Genomic DNA, 22729 nt, shown 5'->3' on the forward strand with positions numbered 1-22729 from the left:
GGCAAAAAAATATATATTTGTATTGTTTTATTAATGCATTTCATCATAATTGATTTCTTTCAAAATTATTACAAATAAAAAAGTGTCACATTTACTTATCTAATTGTTACACGTTATTTTTTTATTGTTACATTACATTCAGAGGCGAATAATTTTAAATCGATGAAATTTTGTTTTAAGTAAAAGTTTTTTTTTTATTTTAGATTATTTTGTTTTTTTTGTTTTTTTTTTCAAAATTGTGTGCATTGTATAAAGAAAAACAAAATGAATGTCTTTTTTTGTGTTAAGTTTAAATGGACATGATTCAATTTTAATATTTTGATTAAATTTTCTTTTGTTATTCTAATGGTCACAATATCAAAGGAAAGGGCAAGTAATGATGCTTAATCCACCAAAAACAAAAAATATTTATACAAATACAATTTTTAAAAAAGTTTTATTTTAAATATAAATCAAAACAATTAAAAAAGAAAAAGAAAATATTAAGTAAAAAAATGCAAGAAATTATTTTTATTTGTATCTTGATTACAAGACTCCACAAAAAGCTAACACAGATTTCTAATTTTCCCTTTTAATGTCACATAATAATAGAATAAGAATGCCGTCTTCTCTTCCTTCTCCTCCTCACCATCATCGCATCGTTGCTGAGTCGATTTATTTTGTTGAACTCCTCATAGTTTTATATTTATTTACAACTTTTATTTTTTCATTTGCATATTAAAGCCTTATAACTTTATTTTTTGCATTTCATTTAGTAGTAGTAGCCAACATTTTAAAACATTTATTATTTTTCTGAAGCTATAAGTTACACACATATTTCAAGAACTAACATTTATTGTTTTCAGCTTGTAGTACATTTATAATAGTTTTGATTTTTGTATAAATTATTATTATTATTTTTTTTTATTAATATAAATTTTCATATAAACTCAAGCAATAGAATAAAAACAAAATAAGAAAATTCAAAAAATTATGTACGTATAACTAAAAAAATTAAAACAAAATATTACATTCTTCAAATCGCCGTTATCACTTGCAATATTTGTTGTTGTTATGATTATTTTTGTTTACTATTTTAATTTATGTATTTAAATGAAAAGAATAATTTATTGTTCTTGAATAGGGGATAATATGGTTGTTGGTTGGTTGGTTGGTTGGTTGGTTGATTGATTGGTTGGTGCTAATAATTATTGGTGTTGTTTTTATTTTTAATTTTAAGATTGTTGTTTTTAGTTATTGTTGTTGTTGTTGTAGGTTTTATTCTATTTTTATTGTTTTCCTTGTGAATTTGTAGGTGAGTTCAATCCCGATGATGTGTTATTGTCGTGTAAGTCATCGTTGAAACTTGCAATCGAACCCGATCGGGATGTTGTTACTTTTGTCTAAAATAACGATTATTGTTTTGTAATATTTAGAGTTTCACAAATAAAAAGTAAAAATAGTTTCAATAATAAAACAAAAACCGATAATGAAATATTAAAAATTAAAACAAAAAATGTATTAACAATTTTTACATCAAATTGTAGATAAAATTAAATTTTGATTGATGCCGCTGTCAGATTGATTTTTTCAATTTTTATTTTTTTATCTTTCGGAGTATTTAATAGACTTACTTTGACATTGCCATAGGCCGAACCAACACGCTCTTCAATCGAACGCATCGATTCGGAATTCTTCATTTGGGACAATTTAGATGTAATGCCACTTGTGATGTCCCCAAATATAGACGTTGTCTTCTCAGCTGTCGATTTGAATACCGATTCTGTGCGTTGGTAGCTAAATTTGAAATGAGCAGAGAATAATTTCAAAGAAAAAAATGTTGATTATTAAGTTTCTTTTTTCATTAAACATTATTTTCATTTTCATAAGAACACCATTTTAGTAAGTAGGTAGTACAAGTAGAATAACATCGATGGGCATCTGTGGATGGGGTTATATTAACACGACATTTACAGCACTCTATATATTTAACCAAGCGAGACAATTTTACACACAAAAAAACGCTACAAATTACTTATGAATTAGAGACGGTGTTGATTGATAAAATGCTCCTTTGGTGTTTATCATATTTATATCACATTGCACTTAGATATTGGCGATTGTCGATCAGCGAAAGAGAAATATTGTTTATAAACAAAGGACAAAGAAAGAAACTGCAATAATTTGATTGTGATATTCCAATAGAACCAAAATATTAAGAAAAAAGTAGTTTTATTGTTTTAAAGTGAACCCATGTTAGTGTTGGAAAATATTTTTAATATTAATTTTCGTTAGTAAAGTTTGTGATGTTGACATAAAATTAAAACACATAAAAGTAAGTTTTCTTTTAGTAGAATTTGAAATCTCAAGCAAAAACAAACAAGAAGGAATTTTGTGAGTAAGTGTAGATAGAAGACACTTAAAAAAGTTAGCTGCTTTGAATTTAGTAGTTTGGTATTGTTTTTGTTTAATTTTTTTTTTACTTACAGTGGAGCATCATGAACAGCCTTAGCAATATTTTCCACATTTTTCTCAACAGTTTGGTAACTTAAAATGATTTTTGTAATAAATAAATAAATAATTAAAAAGAAAATTAAATCAAAATCATAAATTAATACAACTAACATTTAAAATACATAAAATAAAAATGCAAAGTATTAACGGTGCAGCATGAATATTATAATCTACAGTTAAAGTGTTTCAATCACCTGTTTTGTTTTTTCTTTATTTTTTTTAATTAAACATTTACTTAAATAATAACATATATTTATATTTGTAGATATGTTAGTGAATTTTTACTTACACAGAACTTTCTTTGACAGATTTAATTCCTGAATTCATGTCATCGGTAAGCTCTTTCCACACAGTAATACCCAATTTACGCTTAAGATCTGAAGCAAGTCTACTCTTTGATGCTAACACTGTACGAAGAGTGTTAATTTCTTCTTCAACTTGAGCGAGTTCCTTTTAACAAAAAAGAAGACATTTATATACAAATAAGAGTTACGTTTTTTTTTAGATTCTAAAATATACCTGAGTCCATTGAGCTCTTTGTTGTTCTTGTTCTTCAACGGTAAGAGCAGCAAATTCCGCGGCAATATCTGCTGATGCAACAGATGCTGGGGAAGCTGGCTCTGACATTTTTTGTGTATTATCTGTAATTGTTAAAAATAAAAAAAAATAAATACAAGGTTAAAGCTAGCTTAAATGGGAAAAGGTAGTTATGACACAATGAAAAATTAAAGCTTACAAAGAAAAGTTAAAAATTGTAAGGAATATCCGAGTGCCGAATTCGAATTAAGGGAACTAATCATTCTACATACATACAATACATTCTTTTCAGTTAAGATGTTTTCTCAGAATTTAACACCCTACAAAAGTAACCTTATTATTTTGTCACAATATTCTTACTTCTGCAATTCAATTTCCTACAAAAAATATATTTTGTTAAATTTTACCTCGCTTTGAATTTTCATTGAATTGCTAAACTGTCAGCTCACTGAAGAAGTGGGGGTTCCATCACTTCGAGAAGAAGACCGATCAAAACAAAGCCCAGGGAGCCGATGGCTTATCAACCAAGCTTTCGAATATGGCCGGCCAGCTCAGCTTCATATCAAACAATTCATAGAATTATAGCGCACATATGGGAGTATGAAGAAATGGCGAAAAGATAGTATTAAGTTCTTGAGTACCTCCAGAAAATATTCTCCTTTATCCTACAAAAACTGACAGCCACATACAGTGAAACATCGAGCAATATCAGTGTGGCTTTATCCAAGGCAAATCAACGACCAATCCGATTTGTACCCTTAGGTAGGCGATGTATTAACATATTTTTAGAATGTATTATTGCAAATTATCATCTAATTATAGACCGCGTACGATAGCCATGAGAGAATTCGTCATCCCAACCAAATTGACTCCACTATGCAGGTTTACCATGACAAAATTAATAAGCCAAGCTAAAATAGCTTGACTGCTATCCAGACCAAACAACATGAACCTTGGGCACCGATAAGGTATAGTTTTAAATTTGGCGTTGAAAAAAATAATACTTAAATTTAGCACGAAAAGAAGTCAGACCATCTTCACTAGTTTCAGCCAGATACTGTCTAACACTGACGAAAACCACATCAACGGGAAAACCTAACAAGCTGTAGGCGATTTCTTCATACAGATGGAGGAGTTAGCACGAAATCTGGAGCTGTACAGTAAAGGAAAAACACAGTACAAAGCTGCGGTCAACTAAGACAAGAAAAGTTGGCTAAAAATTAAGGTAGAGAACCATGAAAGTAGTGCAATACTTTAATATCTTGGGTCAATAGAAGCAGCCAATAACAATATACAAGAAGAAAAAAGCTGCGGGTGGTTGCCAAAAGCCAACAGAGCCTTCTATAGTCTGTCATGGCTTTTTAAATCCACAAATCTTACCATAACTTCTAAGTTGCTGCTTTACAAAACGATGGTTCTACCAGTACTCACATTTTCGAATAATTGAGTCTTCAAAAATTCTCTAATTTTAATTCATCGTTTTCACAATGACGAATAATTCCATGTCTTTTATTTGTTTTCAGTATTTTTAGTCCAGTGAAATACGAATTTTATTTCGGAATAAGAAAACGTAAGCTGGAAACTCGACTAAAGAGTGTTAAAAGTCCCATAAAATCTCGTGTCTGCGCAATGAGTTATTGAAGATCAAAGGCCGCGATAATCGCTTTTTGTGATTATCTCCATTTTATACAGACAAATGCAACCATTTTTAAGATAGAGGGGAAAAAGTATAGAAGTCTCTGGAAATTATTTAGATTTTACAACAATTGTTGTAAGAAACGCTAAGAGGAAAGAGAAAATAACTTCCAAGCTTATTACTTTCATTACAAAGTTCGCCTTTTTTACCAAAGACTATTTTACACATTCCTTAAGTCCACATGTACGCTTATTGCAAAACAAAAGCGCTCCGAACACGATCAACTTTTGTTGTTTTAGCGAAGGGGGTCAAGGATAGGACTTGGACATAAAATGCGGATTGGATGCGGAAACAAAATATTAGCTTAATGTTTACGCGCTCAAATTCCAAATTAATCTGAGGAAAGTAATTCTCTTTAACTTTTAAATCTTTATTTTACAAAGGCCGGCAATGCAATGGTAACTTCCGCATTATTTTTTTACGTTTCATAAACTCAATATAATATGTACAACTTTTAAAAACCTTTTGGAATTGGTTAAAAACGAATAATTTCACCATTGAAACTGTTTACTGTCACTTTTTTGTTTTCGAACACTCTTTTCAGTCGACATATAGAGTACTGTTCAAAATATTTGCAACTAGAACCTCCAAGATTTTTCATAAAAAAAATTGTTTAGAAAATCAAAATTCTTTCTACAGTTTTCTAAACTTGTTTGATATTACGTTATAATTGTTGGATAGGCATACGGCAGCATGGTGTCTACACAGTCTTCAGACTTTATTATGCCCTCCACTTGTCGAATTGGCTCGATTTCTTGGCCAGAGAAGCAGCCCAAGACCAAAATTAAACCACCTCCATGTTTGACGGTCCATTTAGTGTATTTCGGAATATCTATCGCATATCACCCCTTGCTTTCCTGACATGTAGTTTTCTACCCGATCCGTGTATATTAAACTTTGATTCGTCAGAAAACAAGAACGTTTCCCATTTTTGAGGACTCCAATTGAGATGAGTTTTTGACAAAGCCAAACAAGCTTTCAAATTTTTTTTTTAAATAAACGACTCTTTTGGTATCTGAAAACCACGCAATCCGGCCTGCAGTACGTGGCGTCAATGTGTAACCTAAGTTCAATTTTAGCTTCCCTTAATGGTGTCGTGGGGATTCATCGGAAGAAATTCGTTATTTTTAAATCATCTTTTGCTGTGGTACATAAAAGCCTTCCTACTCTATAATGGCATAGGTAACAGATTTTCACATTTGATGATTTTACAAATAGTTCATTCGTGAATATAATTTATCTTAAAAAACCGTTTTATCGATCAAGTCCTGGCTAAAACTAACTTAACAAAACAAGTTTAACCGTTATCAAAATGAGACGAAAAGAGAAATGGCAACAAGTTGCAAATGTTTTGCACAGCTGAAATCATTACTGTTTTTGTAAAAGCAGTGCATTTGTAGATCAGTGCTTTAAGATTATGAACAGTAAGGTGACACATAAAAAAGTCTAAATCAATAATAAGGATTAGAACAACTTTTAAATACACAAATTTCGTTTTTTTTATAGGCGGTGATAGTTGCAAATGTTCAACATCAACCGGAATTTCGATCAGTACACAAAACATTCAAAAAATAATTGCCACCATTGTAACGTTATAAATACTGTGGCACATCCAAACCAGCCATCAAGCGACTAATTTTTACCCCGAAATCAATTCAAATAAAATATTCATACCACCCTCAACTAGGTACGAGTATATTATGATTGTTCGATTACTTATCGAACTAATCTCCCATGAAATTGCTATTTACAAATTAATTGAATTCCAATTGTTGTTTACTTACAATCTTCATTTGTTGCACAGCAGCATATAAAAGAAATAAGAAGAAAATAAAAACAATTTAGTTAATTACTTCAGCGAAACAATATTATGTTTTCTATATGCGAATAATTTCCATGCAATAATATTGAAATATGAGGACACTCATATCTTCGAGTATGTACTCCAAAAGAGGGTATAACGAACGTGCAAAAGAAGTTGGGTTGGGAACGTGCCATTCAAAAACAGAAACAACAAAACAACAAACAGAGAAACAATAAAGACTTTCTCCTTTCAAATTCAATTCCAGAATGTAAGAGACTCATACGCCAGAGTTCATGACAATGGTGATGGTAATGGTAATGTTGGAATTGTTGGTACGATGAGGATGACTGATGATTCAGCAAACAAAAATGGCTCAGTGATTAAATCAAATATATTTTTTTTTTATTTTTTGAAAAGTTTATCCACCTTGATATGAACTGAAAAAAGAGTGGCTTTCAAATTAGGTACAAACGTTAATGTGGGTCATATTTGCTATTGAATTCGATTCGAAATGAGTAATCTCTTAATTGAAAATGCACCCAATGAAGTTTAGAGATTTTTTTAGAGGTTTCAAATGGACTGAGGAGAGTTGAATATGGAAAGTACTTTTAAGTGGGGGGATAAATAAAAGTGCATGATGAGGCGTCTCTGGCCTAGTGGTGGATGGCGCCACATCTGAAAGTTACATCAACTACACTGAAAATAATACTTTTTTTCTTTTTTTTTTAAATAACTCTATTATTCGGAAAGAATGGTTGAGCAAGTCAGTTGTTGTACTACATTCTCTGTCACTGAACCTTATTTGGGAAACCTTGAACAAAAAAAAAAAACAATTATGTAGTTTGATTGAGGAGCATTATTGATAGTAATCAGGGTTGTTGCGGATGTACAAATTTTGATTTTTTGAGACTCACATTCGCAGATGCGAATGCGGATGCGAATTTTAAAATTTATTACATAAAAACAATTTAAGTCCGTAAATAATAGAAAATTGTATTGATTATCTTTGCGTTTAACAATTAAATTAAAAAACGGATGAGTTATATTTAATAAAAAGCAAGATGCAGCCTTCTCAGACTGTAATATGTTTCTTAGTGGATTGTATATTAATCCAGCTCCTCTAAATAGTTGTTCACTGGTAACACTGGCTTTTGGAAGTGATAAATACCTCAGCGCAACTTTTGAGAGCCTTTTAAAGACTGTTTGATCGACTTTCCACCAATCGAGTGGATTATTATCCAATTCTAGTCTTTTTTTATTTCGGTAACATGCCTGCATCTTCTTTCTTTTTTTTTAAAGATTTTCATTGTTGGCGCTCTAAAATAAAACAAACTCTTCTGTGTGCTTTGACTTCAAGTGGTTTTTCAACTAAGAAGTCGTGCGTCTTTTTCGTGAGTATATTTAACGACATATTTTGGATTCGGACTTGTCAGGATCATTTTTATTTAAATTAAAATAGATCCAGATGCTGCTTTTTGTCTGTGGCGGCATTTATGTTCTGTATCAATTTTTCACTTAATATATGAAAATAAACTGTGTTCTCTGGCCACTTAGGAAGAGCTTTTATATCTTCAAATCTGTGACCATTGCATATGACTTGTTGTTGCTTTTGTCGTTGCCTATTTGGGACCGAGATTTTTTAATTTAAAATGTTTACTGAGGGTGAAAGGGTCGTTTTTATTATTCATGGCTGTTGCTTTTTTTCGAATTTGAAAAAAAGCGTTAAAAAACATCCGCATCCGCAAAAAACTCCGCATCAGTTTATGCGGATGCGGATGCTGATGTTGGAATTATTGCGAATAATCCGCAATTGCGGATGCGAATATTCGCAACATCCCTAATAGTACTTTATTGACCTAGTATACGGAACCAATGAACTTGGAACAGAAACACGAAATTAGAAACATGATCATTCTTATTTACTGTTAATTGCTCTTTTAACTGGATTCATACCATTCCAAACCAATACTTTTCAGGAAATCAAAGTTTAAAGATTCATGTTGTTGAAAATTTAGGTACATACAGTTGGAGCTAAAAATATAGGAATGTTATCCTTTATTCTATTATCTAATAAGATATGAGTAATGAATTGCTTGGCTACTTTTAATATCATAAAACTGTTTGGTTGTTCATCTTATGCAGGTATAATTTTGTTATCTTCAGAACATATAAAGTATATTTAGTTCAATTTATTTTAGTGTTAGTCCTTGTCACCGCACAATTTTGTCATGTTTTGTTTACGAATATACACTTATGGTGTGGATTTTAGTTGGGACCGATCTCCGACACACGTTTATGGTTAGGTTAAGCTTAAGTCAGCAACTAAATAAGATAAGACCAACTGTTGGCCCATAGTGCTAAATGGATTTTGGCACAATTAAACCAATTGGAGCTCCTTAGGAAGCTTGAAAGACTACTGATGTTTGCATGCTTGAGATGACTTGGATCATTATAGTGAAATAATTTTCCTGTGTAGGTAAATCCCGCGTTTTGGAAATAGAGCGGAGATAGTGTATAGAAGTTGGGGAATTGTTTCTTTCTCTTCCATGTCTACAGTAATAACACCTATTAGCGAGCTTAATGATATTAGACACTTACAGAGTTTTAGATCTAGGTTTACCTAACTCAGGAGTTTATATTTTTCACTTGATGATATATAACTTAACAGTATCCGGATTAAGCAATAGTTTACATGTAGCGATTGGTATATTATTATTATTAATATACATGCTAATATAAAATTACTGAGCTTATAGCCGCAAAGGCCTACCGCTCTATAATTAATTTTATACATATACATTTATATAATGGTTTCAATTTCAAAGAGAATATCATTGATCTTAATTATATTTGACAAACTTGGGTATCTCAGTGTTTGGATAATGTCATTTCCATTTACATAGAATTTTCTCTATGATAGGCTTAGTTCTGTTGCAGTTTTGGATCAGGTGTTGGAAGTCAGATGTAGTATTGCAGGTATGACAAATGGGAGGAGGTTCTTTTATGAGGAGGTGGAGGTGGGTGCTAGAGGTATGGCCAAGTCGGAGTCGGATAGTTTTTTTATTTTTGGTTTTTCGCTGTTTGTAGGGTATATAGGTTTTTATTTAGTTGGATTCACTCCTACATAGTGGTGATTGTATCTTCTCCATTCGTTTTCTTAGGTGCTGGTCAGTTTTCTTGTGAGGTTCTTCACAAGGTCATTCTTTTGGTAAATATTGTAGAGGTAGGTTGGTGACTTGCTTGCCACGGATGCCAACGTGTCCAGGGGTCCACATTAGTTCTATGTGCTGGTTTGAATTTATCAATAAGGAGCGGATGTTGTTGATGAGATTAGTGGAATTGTTGTTGGTATTTTTGACAGCTTTAATTGTAGAGATACTGTCTGCAAATCTGCTTATTTCCTTCTTTTAAAGCCTCTTGAATGGCAGTAAAAATGGCAAAGGATTCAGCAGTTAAAATGGATGCGGTTTGTGGAAGTAATCCACAAAGCATCGTGCTGCCGTCTTCATTTGATTGCAAAACTTGTGTTCTCTAAGGTTTTGGACCAATCCGTAAAAGTGAATTTCCAGTTTTTGGATTTGAGCTCAGCTGAAATCCTTAGAAAAATATTGCGATATATCTCAACGTTTATATGGGTTTTCCTTTGAGGAGCGAGGTTCATTATAAAGGAATTGGATTCGATGAGCCAAGGAGGTTTCAGTAGAGCAGAATTTTTCGTTTTTAACAACTCTTGTTTTGGAAATTCAGAGTTACCAGATTGAAGGATGGTGAAAATGGCTGATGGTGCCTTGTAATTTCTTTTCATTGTTAAGTTGCCTCCTTCATCGATTATCGAGTTCGACGAAAATATCAGTTAAGCATAAAGTTTATATTTGATTTTTTCTCTTTGCTCTTCAAAAGTAAGGAGCTCAGCCTCTGCCAAGATGTTTTTGTTGGGAGTAGTACGGAAGGCGCCAACACTACATCTTGCTGCTTGGTGGTAGATTGGTTTTATGAACCCGACCCGACAAGACTATGCATTTTGGTAACGAAGGTTTTGCTCCAGAAGAAACTGTCCATTCAAAAATGTCATTAAGAGCATTTGTGAGTGAATTTTTGATTTCCATAAAATTTTGATTTTTAGAGAGGATATATACATACATCATCAGCATAGAGGCAGTATTTTAAAGACTTGTGAAATACAATAGAGAAAAGAACCCTGAGGTATTCCATTTCGCAGTCTGTATGTAGCAGAATACTAGTTATTAGTTTTTATACAAAATTTTCTATTTGTACGAAATGCTTTAACATAATTAAAAATATTAAGGCCAACGCCCCAATCTTTGAGTTTTTTGAACTAAATATATTCCTATTCTGTCGAATGCTTTTTCAAAGTCTAGAGCGAGTAAATATGCATGGTTTTTGGAGCTCAGTGCTCCAGAGACAGTCATCTATAAAAAGCAGGGCGTCTGTACATCCACGATTAGTTTTAAAAGCTACTTGATTTAGGCTTAAAATTGATTAAGGCTTAAGATTGTGCATACTAAATAATTAGTTTTGCGACAATTTTTTCGAGGATTTTAGTGGTACAAAAGAGAAGAGAGATGGGTCGGAAACTATCTGGAGTTAGTTTATCTTTGTTAGGTTTGGAAATCGGAAGAATGGCCGCAGTTTTCCAGCTTTGGGGAATAACTGCGATTTTAAGAATCGTATACTTTGTCTCAGCTGGATATTTAAGCCCTAGCTATGCTTTGTAAAATAAGTGACTGTACCGTTTACGGGAGTTCATTAGATTCACAATTTCCTAGAATTTCAATGTGGCAAAGCAGATTAATGACAGTTAAGCATTGTTACAGGGATCATTTTCAAGGCAGGACAAGACCTATTGTTTAGCCAAAACTCTTTGACACCACAAGCTTATTTCTGTGCGCGGTTTATGCAAAATACCATGTTTACTGAAATAATCGCCTAGCTCTTGACTCATTATACACCGCCATCTCAATGACCGAGATAGTAGAAATGTGCGGAAAAGTGGTTAAAAATGATTGGTGAGAATCTTCCCGATGCAGCCATTTAAATGATTGCTTTTCAATATTAATATCAAATTCCAAACTTCATAAAACATTTAGCGCTCTATTTTATACAGCTTTACAATGTACAATTTTGAAATTCAATTGGATTCAAACTCAATTTTTCAATTTTGGGTGAAAAATTAAATTAACAGCTCAAAAATGAGTCATAAAATAACCTTTCTCTTCCGGGATTGTACTAAATATATTACTTTAAAAATATATTATTAAATTTAGAGTACCAATTAAGTAGGCCATAAGATCAAAGCCTGCGCATTACTTTTTTAAATAAAAGCGATAAATTTGACATAGCATGGCTACAGTTATGACTTCATAAACTGTCAATTTAATGCATTTACAAAAAAGCATTGAAAAAATGAGAAGGGTTTTGTGATATACAAAATTCATTGAATGCAAACACATATTCACTGATTTATGTGCTATTTATCAATCCAAGCAAACAAAACGTGATTTATCTACAAACAAACTTTTAGAACACCGATCAGCTACAAACAACTGAAGCTTAGTTAAGAAACACAAAACGTTTGTTTCTCTTTATTTTTTTTATTATTTTTACCATTTGAAGGCCGACAAACTCTGAGCTTGCACTGTTTATTTTAAATGTATTTTGTTTTCGTTTTTCATATTAACACAATTGAATAAATATAAAACTCAAATTAAATAAAAAAGGCAATAAAAACAAAATAGTTACGTTCCTTCTTTTCTTTTTATTCAATTAACATTTGAGTTTAATTGGACATATTAAAGCATCAAGTGGAGTAAATACACATGTACAGTACATAAATTAACGTTTCTAAGTACATCAACATTTCCACAATACCGTTAATAATGTGTTCCTATTTGAAGGATTTAAATACGCTCCAGTTATATACATATGTACATACATATGTATATTTTGTAGGTATACAAAGCAAATACAAATCCTAAGTTCACCAAGTACCTACCTTCTCTTTAGGAGTATAAAGGGTGGGTAGGTCAAAAGGTTAATGTTTTGATTTCTTTTCAAGCTTAAATGGGACAGGAATTTCAGGAAAAAAAATTAATGAAAGAAATTTAAAAATCAAGAGAACATCAAACTGAAATTGCTTTGTAAATAAAAAATTATACTATATAGTACATTCCAAGGCTTTCCTATGTACAGAGTAGATTAAGCAAGATTTATGAATACGGGTTAAAGACATCAGCCCTTAGGGCATATTATATTCCTTAGCTTTATTTCAGCCAAAATTAATAATCTCAAAAGAAACCAAACACGTTATATAATAAACGTTTTTCGACTTTAATCATTATCTTCGTCTTTTGAGGATGGAAAGAGAGAGCATGTTTTAAAAGTTCTTGAGTCATCCAACTTTTCCAGTGGAAGATGTAATTAAACGCTTGTATGTTTCTTATCATCGCAAGATGCATATTTTAGGAAAGTTTCAAATTTACAGTGGCGGAAAATTAATTAGAATCATTTTTTTTTTAAACTTTAAATCTTCGGTAAAAATATTTGTTTATTCTTTATTTTCATTTTAAGATAAGCACAAATACATTGCCCAGGAAACTATCGCTCCTGCTGTTCTTAAGAATTATTCTTCTACGTTGGCAAAACCGTTGCGTAACTTTTCCATCTAACCTACTATACAGGTGAGTCATTCCGTAATTTCCGAAACGATAATCGTCAAAACGATTATCATTAACGATATCGTCAACAATTTGCTTCACGTAACTTTATCACTATCGTCTCGTTCAATCGTTTTCAGTATAAGTTCTTTGAGTATTTTCCAAATACTCTTATTCCATGACTGAAATGTCAAAATTAACTCAACGAAAGATAAAACTATTTTGTGATGTTTAGAGCTGAATCACAAACACGCTTCAGCTTCGGTTTCGTCTACGTTACGGTTGGCTTGCTTTGAGGTTGCTTTGAATGACATTTTTATTATTTCATCCCTCCAAAGAGCAAATATTTTGTTTGTTGACATTTTTTTACAGCTGTTGAGCTGTCAGGCAAAGCAAATGTTCAGATAATTGAACTAGAGCTTTCGTTTGGAGTCACATTACGTTACATTATGTTTTTTTCCTTACGATTGTCAAACGAAACGTGACGTCGAAGCTCCATTGTAAAAGCATGCATTGAATTCCTATGGCTGAACTTGTAAACGTCAGGCGAAACCGAAGCTGAAGCGTGTTTGTGATTCAGCCATTATTGTTATTGTCACTTTTTGTGTTTTCATTTGTTGCAGCCGAAGATAAAACTATAATATCAAAATGTGTGTTCAATGTCTGTGATTTTTGTAAATCAGCTGCAGTAATAAATTTTTTTTCTTTGAAGACTTGTAGCAACTATAATTTGCAGTTGCTCTATGTAGCTCGGATTATATGGAACCTCGGTTTATTCAGGAAAATATGCGTCAAGACAAGGTGTAATGGTCATCTTCTGATGAGCCCAACCATTACACCGGGGCGAAACGCATATATGAACACTTATGCTGGTTATATTTTAAATCATATATATTAAAATTAAACGGTGTTCAGGAAAAACATTTCGACTCTTTACAGTCAAAAACTTCTTTTTCAACCCAATTTTGTCCAAGGGAAGGAAGGAATTTTTATCCACAGGGAACATAACTTGGATTCAAAAATATATTTTCTTTCCAAAACTACTTTGGATTAGTGCTTTGTGCAAAAGCGATACTAAAATCGTTACCTGTCGAATATTCCAATGTTCCTCTGCCCCAAAGTTTCAATAGTTACAGCAAATTTTAATATTGAAGGTATATACTCGTACATTAATTATGTAGAACGACAACCGTCTGACAAATTTATTGTTTATAACATCACAAAGTCCTCTTTTGCAATTCCAAAACTACAATTGTTTTATTTATTAAACAACAATTAGGAGAGATGCTTACATATGGGTTAGAATAGATAGAAGGCCCCATTCATCTCTTAATTTTCTTCATAACCGAATTCATTGTATTTTTTTTTTTTAACTCTTATTTTCTTTTCGTAACATAACTAAACTACACCGAAACTTTTTTACTTCAATTTGATTAGCTATAGATTGACGATATCACTTTGACGATTATCGTCTTACGTGAAGTGAGACGAAACGCTATCGTCTAACGATTATCGTTCTACGGAATGACCCCCAAGGTCTCTTTCCAAGTGGATAAAATAAATTATTTTTTCAGTCTAAGCAGAGGTAACCATCCTACTCCCCTTACTATGGTGCAATTGCACAATACCCTTTCTTTTCAAGATGATGGAACGAACGCTTGTCATGGCCTGTCAATGCGGCTTTCTTATTTCATGGTTAGTCCCACCGTTTTGGAGACAATAATATTAAAACACTTTATATGTCAAAGAAATTTGATATATTTTGACATAAATTTCATTCATGAAAAATGAGTTCTTCTGGTACAGAATAATCTCTTTTTCATTTGGTTAAAAATTATCTTTCGGTCTCGAGACAAATTGTATTGATTGATATCCATAAAATTAACGGTGGTGTGCCTCTGGGCTCCTTCTTGTCTCCTATACTCTTTCTCAGCTTTTTATATTCTGGAAGATATTACAGATTCAAACTCTTCTCCTTGTTCCAATAAACCACTTGAGTTTTTTGGGCATTAAAAACTGAGTAGGCCACACTTGTCTAACTGAAACATTTTTGGCTTTCGAGCATCGCCTGTAGTATTTTAACATTTTTTTCTTATAGTATTTCAATTTAATCCAAAGCAAGTTTACTTTTTTTCGATTTTTAATAACGGCTGCACAATGCTTTAGGAAACCGATTGGCCATTTGAAAGGCATAAGAATCACGCATACATTACATTTTTCAGTTTATTATTAGTCCTAGATTAGATTAGATTTTGATTTTATTTAAACATACATATTTAATAATAATTTGGTTAATACAATCAATATGATATTCAACTTGCATAGGTTACATAAAATCGGTAAGGAATGTAGTTCAGATTAAGGAGTTCTTCTCTTAGCCGGAACATGCACGAAATTCGGTCAATGGTATATTTGTTGTGGAAGTAGTTTCTTTCCCGGAGATCGTAGTCTAGTCTACTGTAAATCATGCATTGCAGCTCAGTGTATCGTATTCTTGAGGCTTCATCCAAACGAGCTATTAGGCGATATAAAGTTGGCTTCCAAGAGGCAAGGTTACTACAGTTTAGGTCAACATCCACCTGCTCGGCTAGTTCTATCCAGTCTTTAAACCATTCATTTCGGGATTGGATTGTTTGAAGAATTACTTTATTTGGGAGACGATAACTTGGCATATCCAGAACTTTGAGGATGTAATCGGCCTGCAGCTTGAGTGTATTTATAAATAAAGGCGATAACCCAGTTTCCAGCATGATCATGTAGTTTAGCGTACTCGAAGGAAGGTGGAAAATCCGTTTTATGTTGCTCATATTTCCGACTTCCCCATATTTGCGCTAAATGAAACATAACTGATTTCGATACAGCTTCGAAGACCGTGAATTAACTGGTGTGCGTAATTTCCTTATTATTAAAACATTGCTTCCATGCTACGTTTACAGCTGTTTTCGCCTTACCATGTTTGTCAGTGAGATGTTTTTCCATGCTCTAGTTTTTAGTAAAGCAGATTCCTAGATATATGTATTCCTTTACCAACTCTACTCTTTCACCATTAACGCCTGCGTACTCGATTTCTGCTGGTAAATCTAGGACTGAGTGCACAGCCCTGCTAACTTCTGATTTCGTTTGGAACCATTGGCCATTCCACACTGATGCTTTGGTAGTCTTGTATAAATTTTGAAATATTGTACCGAACTTAAGCGACATTCCTAGCTGGAAAAGCTTGTAAAACAGGGCATTGCGATCTACGGTTTCTAAAGCAGCTTTGAAAGTAACCAAAAATGCAAATAGTTTCTTATTTCTTGATAGAAACGAGTCAGCAATCGAGCGGAGTACAAAAATGTTATCGACGGTGGAGTAATCCGATCTAAAAACAGCTTGTTACTCACTAAGCAGAATATTAGAATGAATCCACTCATTTAAACGACTGAGCAGAATCGATGTAAATATCTTATATGACCAGTTTAATTTTTTTTTATATAATAGCACTATATGCCAATAACACACTCCCCAAACCGTGGCTTTCTTTTTAATTCATTGCGATAAACAATTAGGGCCCTATTATGACTCGCGAGTCGCAAGAAAAATTTAATAAATGTGAGTAGTTGGCATTACCGTTTGCGAATCTCCTAGTTGACATTCGCCTAAAATTTCAAAAAAAATAGCGAATTGAAATCTCGCTCTGTTACCAATAGCGAACGTTCGCTTTTATCTGTCAGAATCGGTCGAACTGTAATTCTTCGTGACTTGAAGAAATTTACTGTTAAATTTGAAATCGGTGGTTGTTTGTTTGTTTTATTTTGTTTTGAGAATAATTTTGAAAAATAAAGTAAAATGAGTGGCACGGATCTTCAAAAAAAAAACCAAGCAGAATATTGGGATAGGTTTGCCATTGATCTCAACTCCCTAGGGCTTCCTATACGCGAGGGAGAAGAGTGGCATAAGGTATGTTAACTAAAAAAAATCTGAAAAACATTTAATAATATTTTTCATAAATGTAGGTTTGGCTTGACTACAAACTAAAATTAAAAAAGAAAATCGTAGACAACAAGAAGGATGTAGTTGCAACTGGTGGAGGACCCTATGGGCAGCTTTCTCTATCTCCTTTGGAGCACGCAGTGGACGATCTACTCAGCCTTCAAAAGGCTGTGAATCCTTCAGGAAATACGTTTGGAATACGTGCTCTTGAAACTGAAGTTTTTCAACATCTTGAAGAATCAGAAGTAGACTTTCAAGATATAACATTGCCATCAGATAGATACATCATTACAACCTGGAACATCTCATCGCAAGAAAAACGTCATAGAATGATAGAATTAAAATACTCAACATACAAATTCTTGAGACGCAAAAAAAAATGTTCTTAAAAATAGCCCATTCACTTCTTTACCTACGAATGGAATATATTCACACCTAGATATCTTGACCGCTCTCCATTCAACCACCAGCTTTCCAAATGATCCTTTAATTCACTATGATTTCACACAAAAGAGTCATGTGTTGAACCTGGATATCTGGGAATCAATAAATCTTATAATTCCATTATTGTCACAGGCCTTGAAATGAAAAAAAAATCCTTTTCTGTTTAAAAATTGATGTTGTAGCTGAACAGGAGCGATTATTCCAATGTGAGTCCCATCTACACAGCCCACTACTCAGGGTAATCTGGCTCTTTCAAAAAAGTAATTTCTTGCTTCTTGTTTTTTAGATATGTCAGCCTTTATCCACACAGGACAAATTTTCACTTCAAGTAAATCAAGCACCTTACTTAACACTACTGAAACTGTAGATTGCACGAGACCCAGCTCAAAGTCACTTCCCACACCATTTTGGTAGCTTACACTGCCGAGAAAACGCAACGCACATGCAAGTTTTATACATGGTGGAATTGCAGAACTTTGAGTAGTCTTAGATCCTGGTGTAATGATGTTTAAAATATAACCAAATGCATGCTTATTAACGCGAACATTTTTTCGTTTTTATCTTCAGCTTCAAAAAATAAATCAACACTGCTTATCATATTTTGTTTTATTTATTTTACTTTTTTCCAAATTGTAAACAATATTTCATCAACAATAATTTTCAGTATTTGACGTTTCACCGAGTCATGACGTTACATATTTCACTTCTTAAAGTTGGTAGTATTGTTTTCAAAAGCGAACGTCGAAGTTCGCCTTTCATAATACCACGACTTAGGCAATTCGCCAAACCGTTCGACTTGAGTCAAACGTTCGACTCACGAGTCATAATACGGCTCTTATTGTTTTTCTTTTTTCATCGTTTCTAATTAATGTTCCACCACTGTATAAAGTTGGTATATCAAAGTAGGTTAAGCAAGTTATAAATACATCAGAACCAAGCACATTTACTATAAACCATGAAAATATTATCTTCACTATCACTCGACGCATCCTGATTTTAATAACACGCAAAATTATTCATCATCCTCAGAAACGGAAAGAGCTGTCAAAGACATCCATGCCAAAAGAAAAGTACTATACGACAATAAGACTATATAAAGTTCTTACGTGATATGCATGTAAGTTTTCATTACTTTAAGTGTCTTAACTGGGAAGGGCGATTGTAAGGTGGAACTTAAAAAAAAACCTAACAATTCATATTATGATTCATATTTTCCTGTGAGACATTGGAGCCAAAGAAATCAGCTAACGAAATGCATCTATAGAAAAGGCAACTTCACAACTAATAATTAAAAAATGCTTCACAGTAAATTGCGCTCGAGCCAAAAGAAAAACTTAAAATACACCATTTTAATTTTATTAGATCACCTGAATCATATACGAAGTGAGGGTAACGACACCAATCCACGATGACGACACACGGTTGTTTATAACTTCCTGATATAAATCACAAATGTTTGCATGTTTTCTCAGTCATGGTGAGAGCCCGAAAAAGCAAAATGTAAGACTCTAGCTTACATACAATATGTTCATATAAAAGTCACCCTATGCTATAATTTAGTAACCCTCTTCGTGAATAACTTCAAAATACTTATCTAACGAACATATATTCACGTTAAATATTCTCTTTCCGTAAGAAACATTCTTCGAAGAAAAATAGAAAATGGGTAATAAATTATCAGTTTTCATCCATTGAACGTTTTAATTTCAGTTGGATTCTCAAGGATTCGTATTTAAGGCTTAATCAGATTTTTTTTTTTTTTTTCTGAGCAAAAGATCATATTACTCAATTAATCAATTGATAATTAAGACTTAATCTCATTTTGTATTTCACAAATTTGGTATAATTAATGAAAGTAAATATTATTCCAGCTCCCATAACTCTACTCATAAAAGTTCAACATTCTCTTTGACAAAAACTCCCAGACTCTTTCCAAACTAACGATTAAAACAAAATTAACAATCTCCCTTCTTCCGTGTTTATAAAATAAAATAACAAAAATAGAAAGGCTAAATTTAAAAAAGAAAACAAAATAACCATAACAAAGAAAAAATTAACTTTTCGACTTCCCCGACCGAATCAATTTTTAGCGTTTCCCTCCGATCTCCACCCCCCCCTCCCCCTCAACCAACAAATAATTCCACTCGGAAGCTTCTTATTATTACCTGACATCAACGTCGTCATTCTCGGTGTTGTAGTTGTCGAAGTCTCTGTTGTGGTTATTCCTCCCGTTGTTGGACTACCAATGTTCAAAAACTTTTTATAATTCTCACTACTCGAGATTTTAGCCAGATAGGGTTTGGAAAAATCTATAAATGTTACTTTAACATCTCGCATCGTTCGTTTGGTTAGAAACTTCAAACGGAATCGCTTGGCAATTGACATTTGCGGTTGGTTGGCACTTTGATGTTTGATGCCGAACTCAGCCTCTGCCATTTGATATTCCACAAGACTATCAAAGTCGCTATGAGCATCGTAGAATATCTGGTCTAAGGTGAGGTTTCTCAAGTACATTTCGGTCTCTTCAGACCAATCACAGATGCTTGCTGTTGCACTAGTACCATTCCCATTCCCATTTTCATCGCAATATCTCTGATCGAACTCGGTTATTTCATCTAGAGAGGGGGTCAGGCAATTGTCCAGCTTTGGTATGTATGGATCTTCAATGAATTCCAAACTCACAGGTTCATTGTCGTTCTCGTTGTCATCGTCTTCGGTGGTTGTTGTTGTTGTTTTTGACGTTGGAGGATAAATCACAGACATAATTTTGTTTTTGTTTGGTTTGTTTAGAAATGGGCTTTGTCACTAGAACATCTAGAAAAAGGAAGACACATTTAGTTACACTGCACTGAAATCTCATAACAAATTATCTACATTTCAAGGATAATATGGGACTATTTTTGCGGCGAATGTCGTGTAAGTCGTAGCCCGCCACGACGACCGTAATTTTTTTGTTTAAATTTTATTATCGTTATATGCGGGGAAAGAAAAACACGCACCCAATTGACTGATTGACTCGAGTAGTTTAATGTTACGCCATTACCCCGTGAAAAGCAACTAAACTAAAGCAACGAAAGTTTGTATTAATCGTGTCAGTCAGTCAAGTCAGCCAAACCAACTTCATTACACGTTGCTAACGTTTTGCTTTTGTTGAGTTTGATTTGAGTACGTAGCTAAGGTAACTTTTATTCTGGTTGGGAATATTTTTTTTTTTTTTTAATATTTCGAAGTTTGCTCTGTCTCTCTCTTGGTTTTCTGTTCTTCTGTCTTCTCCATTTTCGTGTTGGTTCTTCGTTTTAAAACATTTTCTTTAGTTTCTTTAGTGGAAGCCAAGCCAGTCCCAGCTGTAGCACCACACTAGCAGCCAGCAAAAGCTGTGTGTACATTATTTTCAAGTCTCTTTTGAACCAGTTTGTTGTTTAGTGTGGTAGATAGAATTGGCCATTGGAAGGTTGTGACTTACCAGTGGTTAAACTAAACAAGCTAAAGTCACAGAAATAGACAGATGTTGGTAGGTAGGTATAGTGTATAAATGGTACAAGTTAGTGAGTAATTTGAGAAGCATAAATGTTTAGTGGCAGCCGGGGAGACCCTTCGTGGTCTTGAGCTCGCATGCAGAAACCAACAAAAAAAAAACGACAAGTTACATTTGAGGTTGATTCTAAAAAAGACAAAGACTTGCTGTAGTAGAAATTTAAATTGAAGTGTGTCCATTCGTCAGCGAATTGAATGGAAAAAAAGAACTAACCCCCAACGGATTTGAAAGTTGAAACCGTTTTATACCCTTGCGCCATAAGAAAATTGCTAATAAAAGGTAAATGACTTTTCGCTCGACAAGTTTAAAGTTGTTTGGCTGATGTAAGGTTCTGGCAATGAGTATCAAAAAATCAAGTGTATGACAGTAAATAAATGTACATCCAAAACAAAATCTTGACCATGATAAAACGAAACACATTTAGAGGTCTTGAACTTTCTTTTGTATGAAAGGAGTGCCTTGTTACAATATTAAACCAATTTTTAAGATTTTGTTAATTTTGACAAGGTTGGCTACTTTTAGTGCTCCTGTTTCTACACATTATACAACAGGGTAATGCTTTGTAGTACTTTGTATTGTATTGATAGCAGCTTCAAACGTTTTTGAAGTTATTTTAAAACTTTATCCAGTTCCTTAGTTGGTTACAAATCTCTTCAATATTATTTTAATCTAGTTGAAAGTCTTCGTTTATTCTTACTTTAAATAAATAGTATTCTTTTTGAATGATTTTTTTTATGCTTCCTTGCCACTTGTTTCTGTAGAACTAAAACTACTTCTTGAGTTGAAATTGCCAAACACTTCAACTTAATTAAGATAACCTTTTGATGCTCCACTTGATTTTGATTCACTACAACTATCTACATCAATTAAAACAAAAAATACTTTTCATTTAAGAAAACTAAAGAATTGAGATGTTTTGTTTGTCCACAAAGTTTACGAATAATTTGAATAAAAAACCATTGAATACTTATTCAATGTATTTATGGGCCAAATACAATGATCCCATCCATAATGGCTTTATTAGTAAGAGAAAATGTACTCATTATGGAATACATCCGTCTTCTCATCGTGTAAGTAGAGCATTCTATCAAGAGTTTGTTGATGGTTTCGGACTCTAGCTCAAGGGCTATTTGGAAGATGTTAAGTATTTGAACCAATTCTGGGTTTTTGGTATAACATCAGTTCTTCGCGGTTTTCCATAAAAAAATAAATAAAATGAATTCAAATCACGAGGCCGATGAATAAACTGAAATTAAATTGAGCCTCATCTTGAAATTCTCGGTGTGTGTATCATTAACTAAATTTTGTAGAATTATCACATACGTGATGTCTACAAAAGTTCCGCAAGATACAAGATGTTTTTCTTCACAACCTGATCTATTGGTTATCTATAAGATTTAAATATGTAAGACATTTGTAAAAAATATGCGCCACACTCGTACTTCATCGTCAGTTCGTACGCTCGTTTCCAATGACACTCCTTATTTTAGCTCGATTGATAAGGCCAATTTGCTTGCAGCACAGTTTGCTGTTAATTCGATGCTGCCGATGAGTGACATAACTCCTCCTGTACT

At 33.0% G+C, this 22729-nt stretch overlaps 1 protein-coding gene across 3 annotated transcripts in view; it reads right to left on the reverse strand.

The window, feature by feature from the left end:
- Nucleotides 1-327: 327 nt before the first annotated feature.
- The window catches only part of LOC129949500 (tumor protein D54), a 34619-nt gene continuing 12217 nt past the window's right edge, over nt 328-22729 (reverse strand). The window contains exons 1-7 of one of the 3 annotated variants that reach the window (XM_056061002.1): nt 20495-20687; nt 19786-20434; nt 3013-3134; nt 2783-2943; nt 2467-2526; nt 1614-1776; nt 328-1382 (exon numbers count right to left, since the gene is read on the reverse strand). In XM_056061002.1, the coding sequence (XP_055916977.1) occupies nt 1269-1382; nt 1614-1776; nt 2467-2526; nt 2783-2943; nt 3013-3134; nt 19786-20383 (1218 nt within the window). In that variant the 5' untranslated portion in view covers nt 20384-20434; nt 20495-20687 and the 3' untranslated portion in view covers nt 328-1268. Of the gene's footprint in view, nt 1383-1613; nt 1777-2466; nt 2527-2782; nt 2944-3012; nt 3135-19785; nt 20435-20494; nt 20708-22729 lie in introns of those variants that run through there. The other 2 variants (XM_056061003.1, XM_056061004.1) reach the window with 2 other exon arrangements.

The sequence above is a fragment of the Eupeodes corollae genome, chromosome 3 (genome assembly GCF_945859685.1).
Source record: "Eupeodes corollae chromosome 3, idEupCoro1.1, whole genome shotgun sequence".
Lineage (NCBI taxonomy): Eukaryota > Metazoa > Arthropoda > Insecta > Diptera > Syrphidae > Eupeodes > Eupeodes corollae.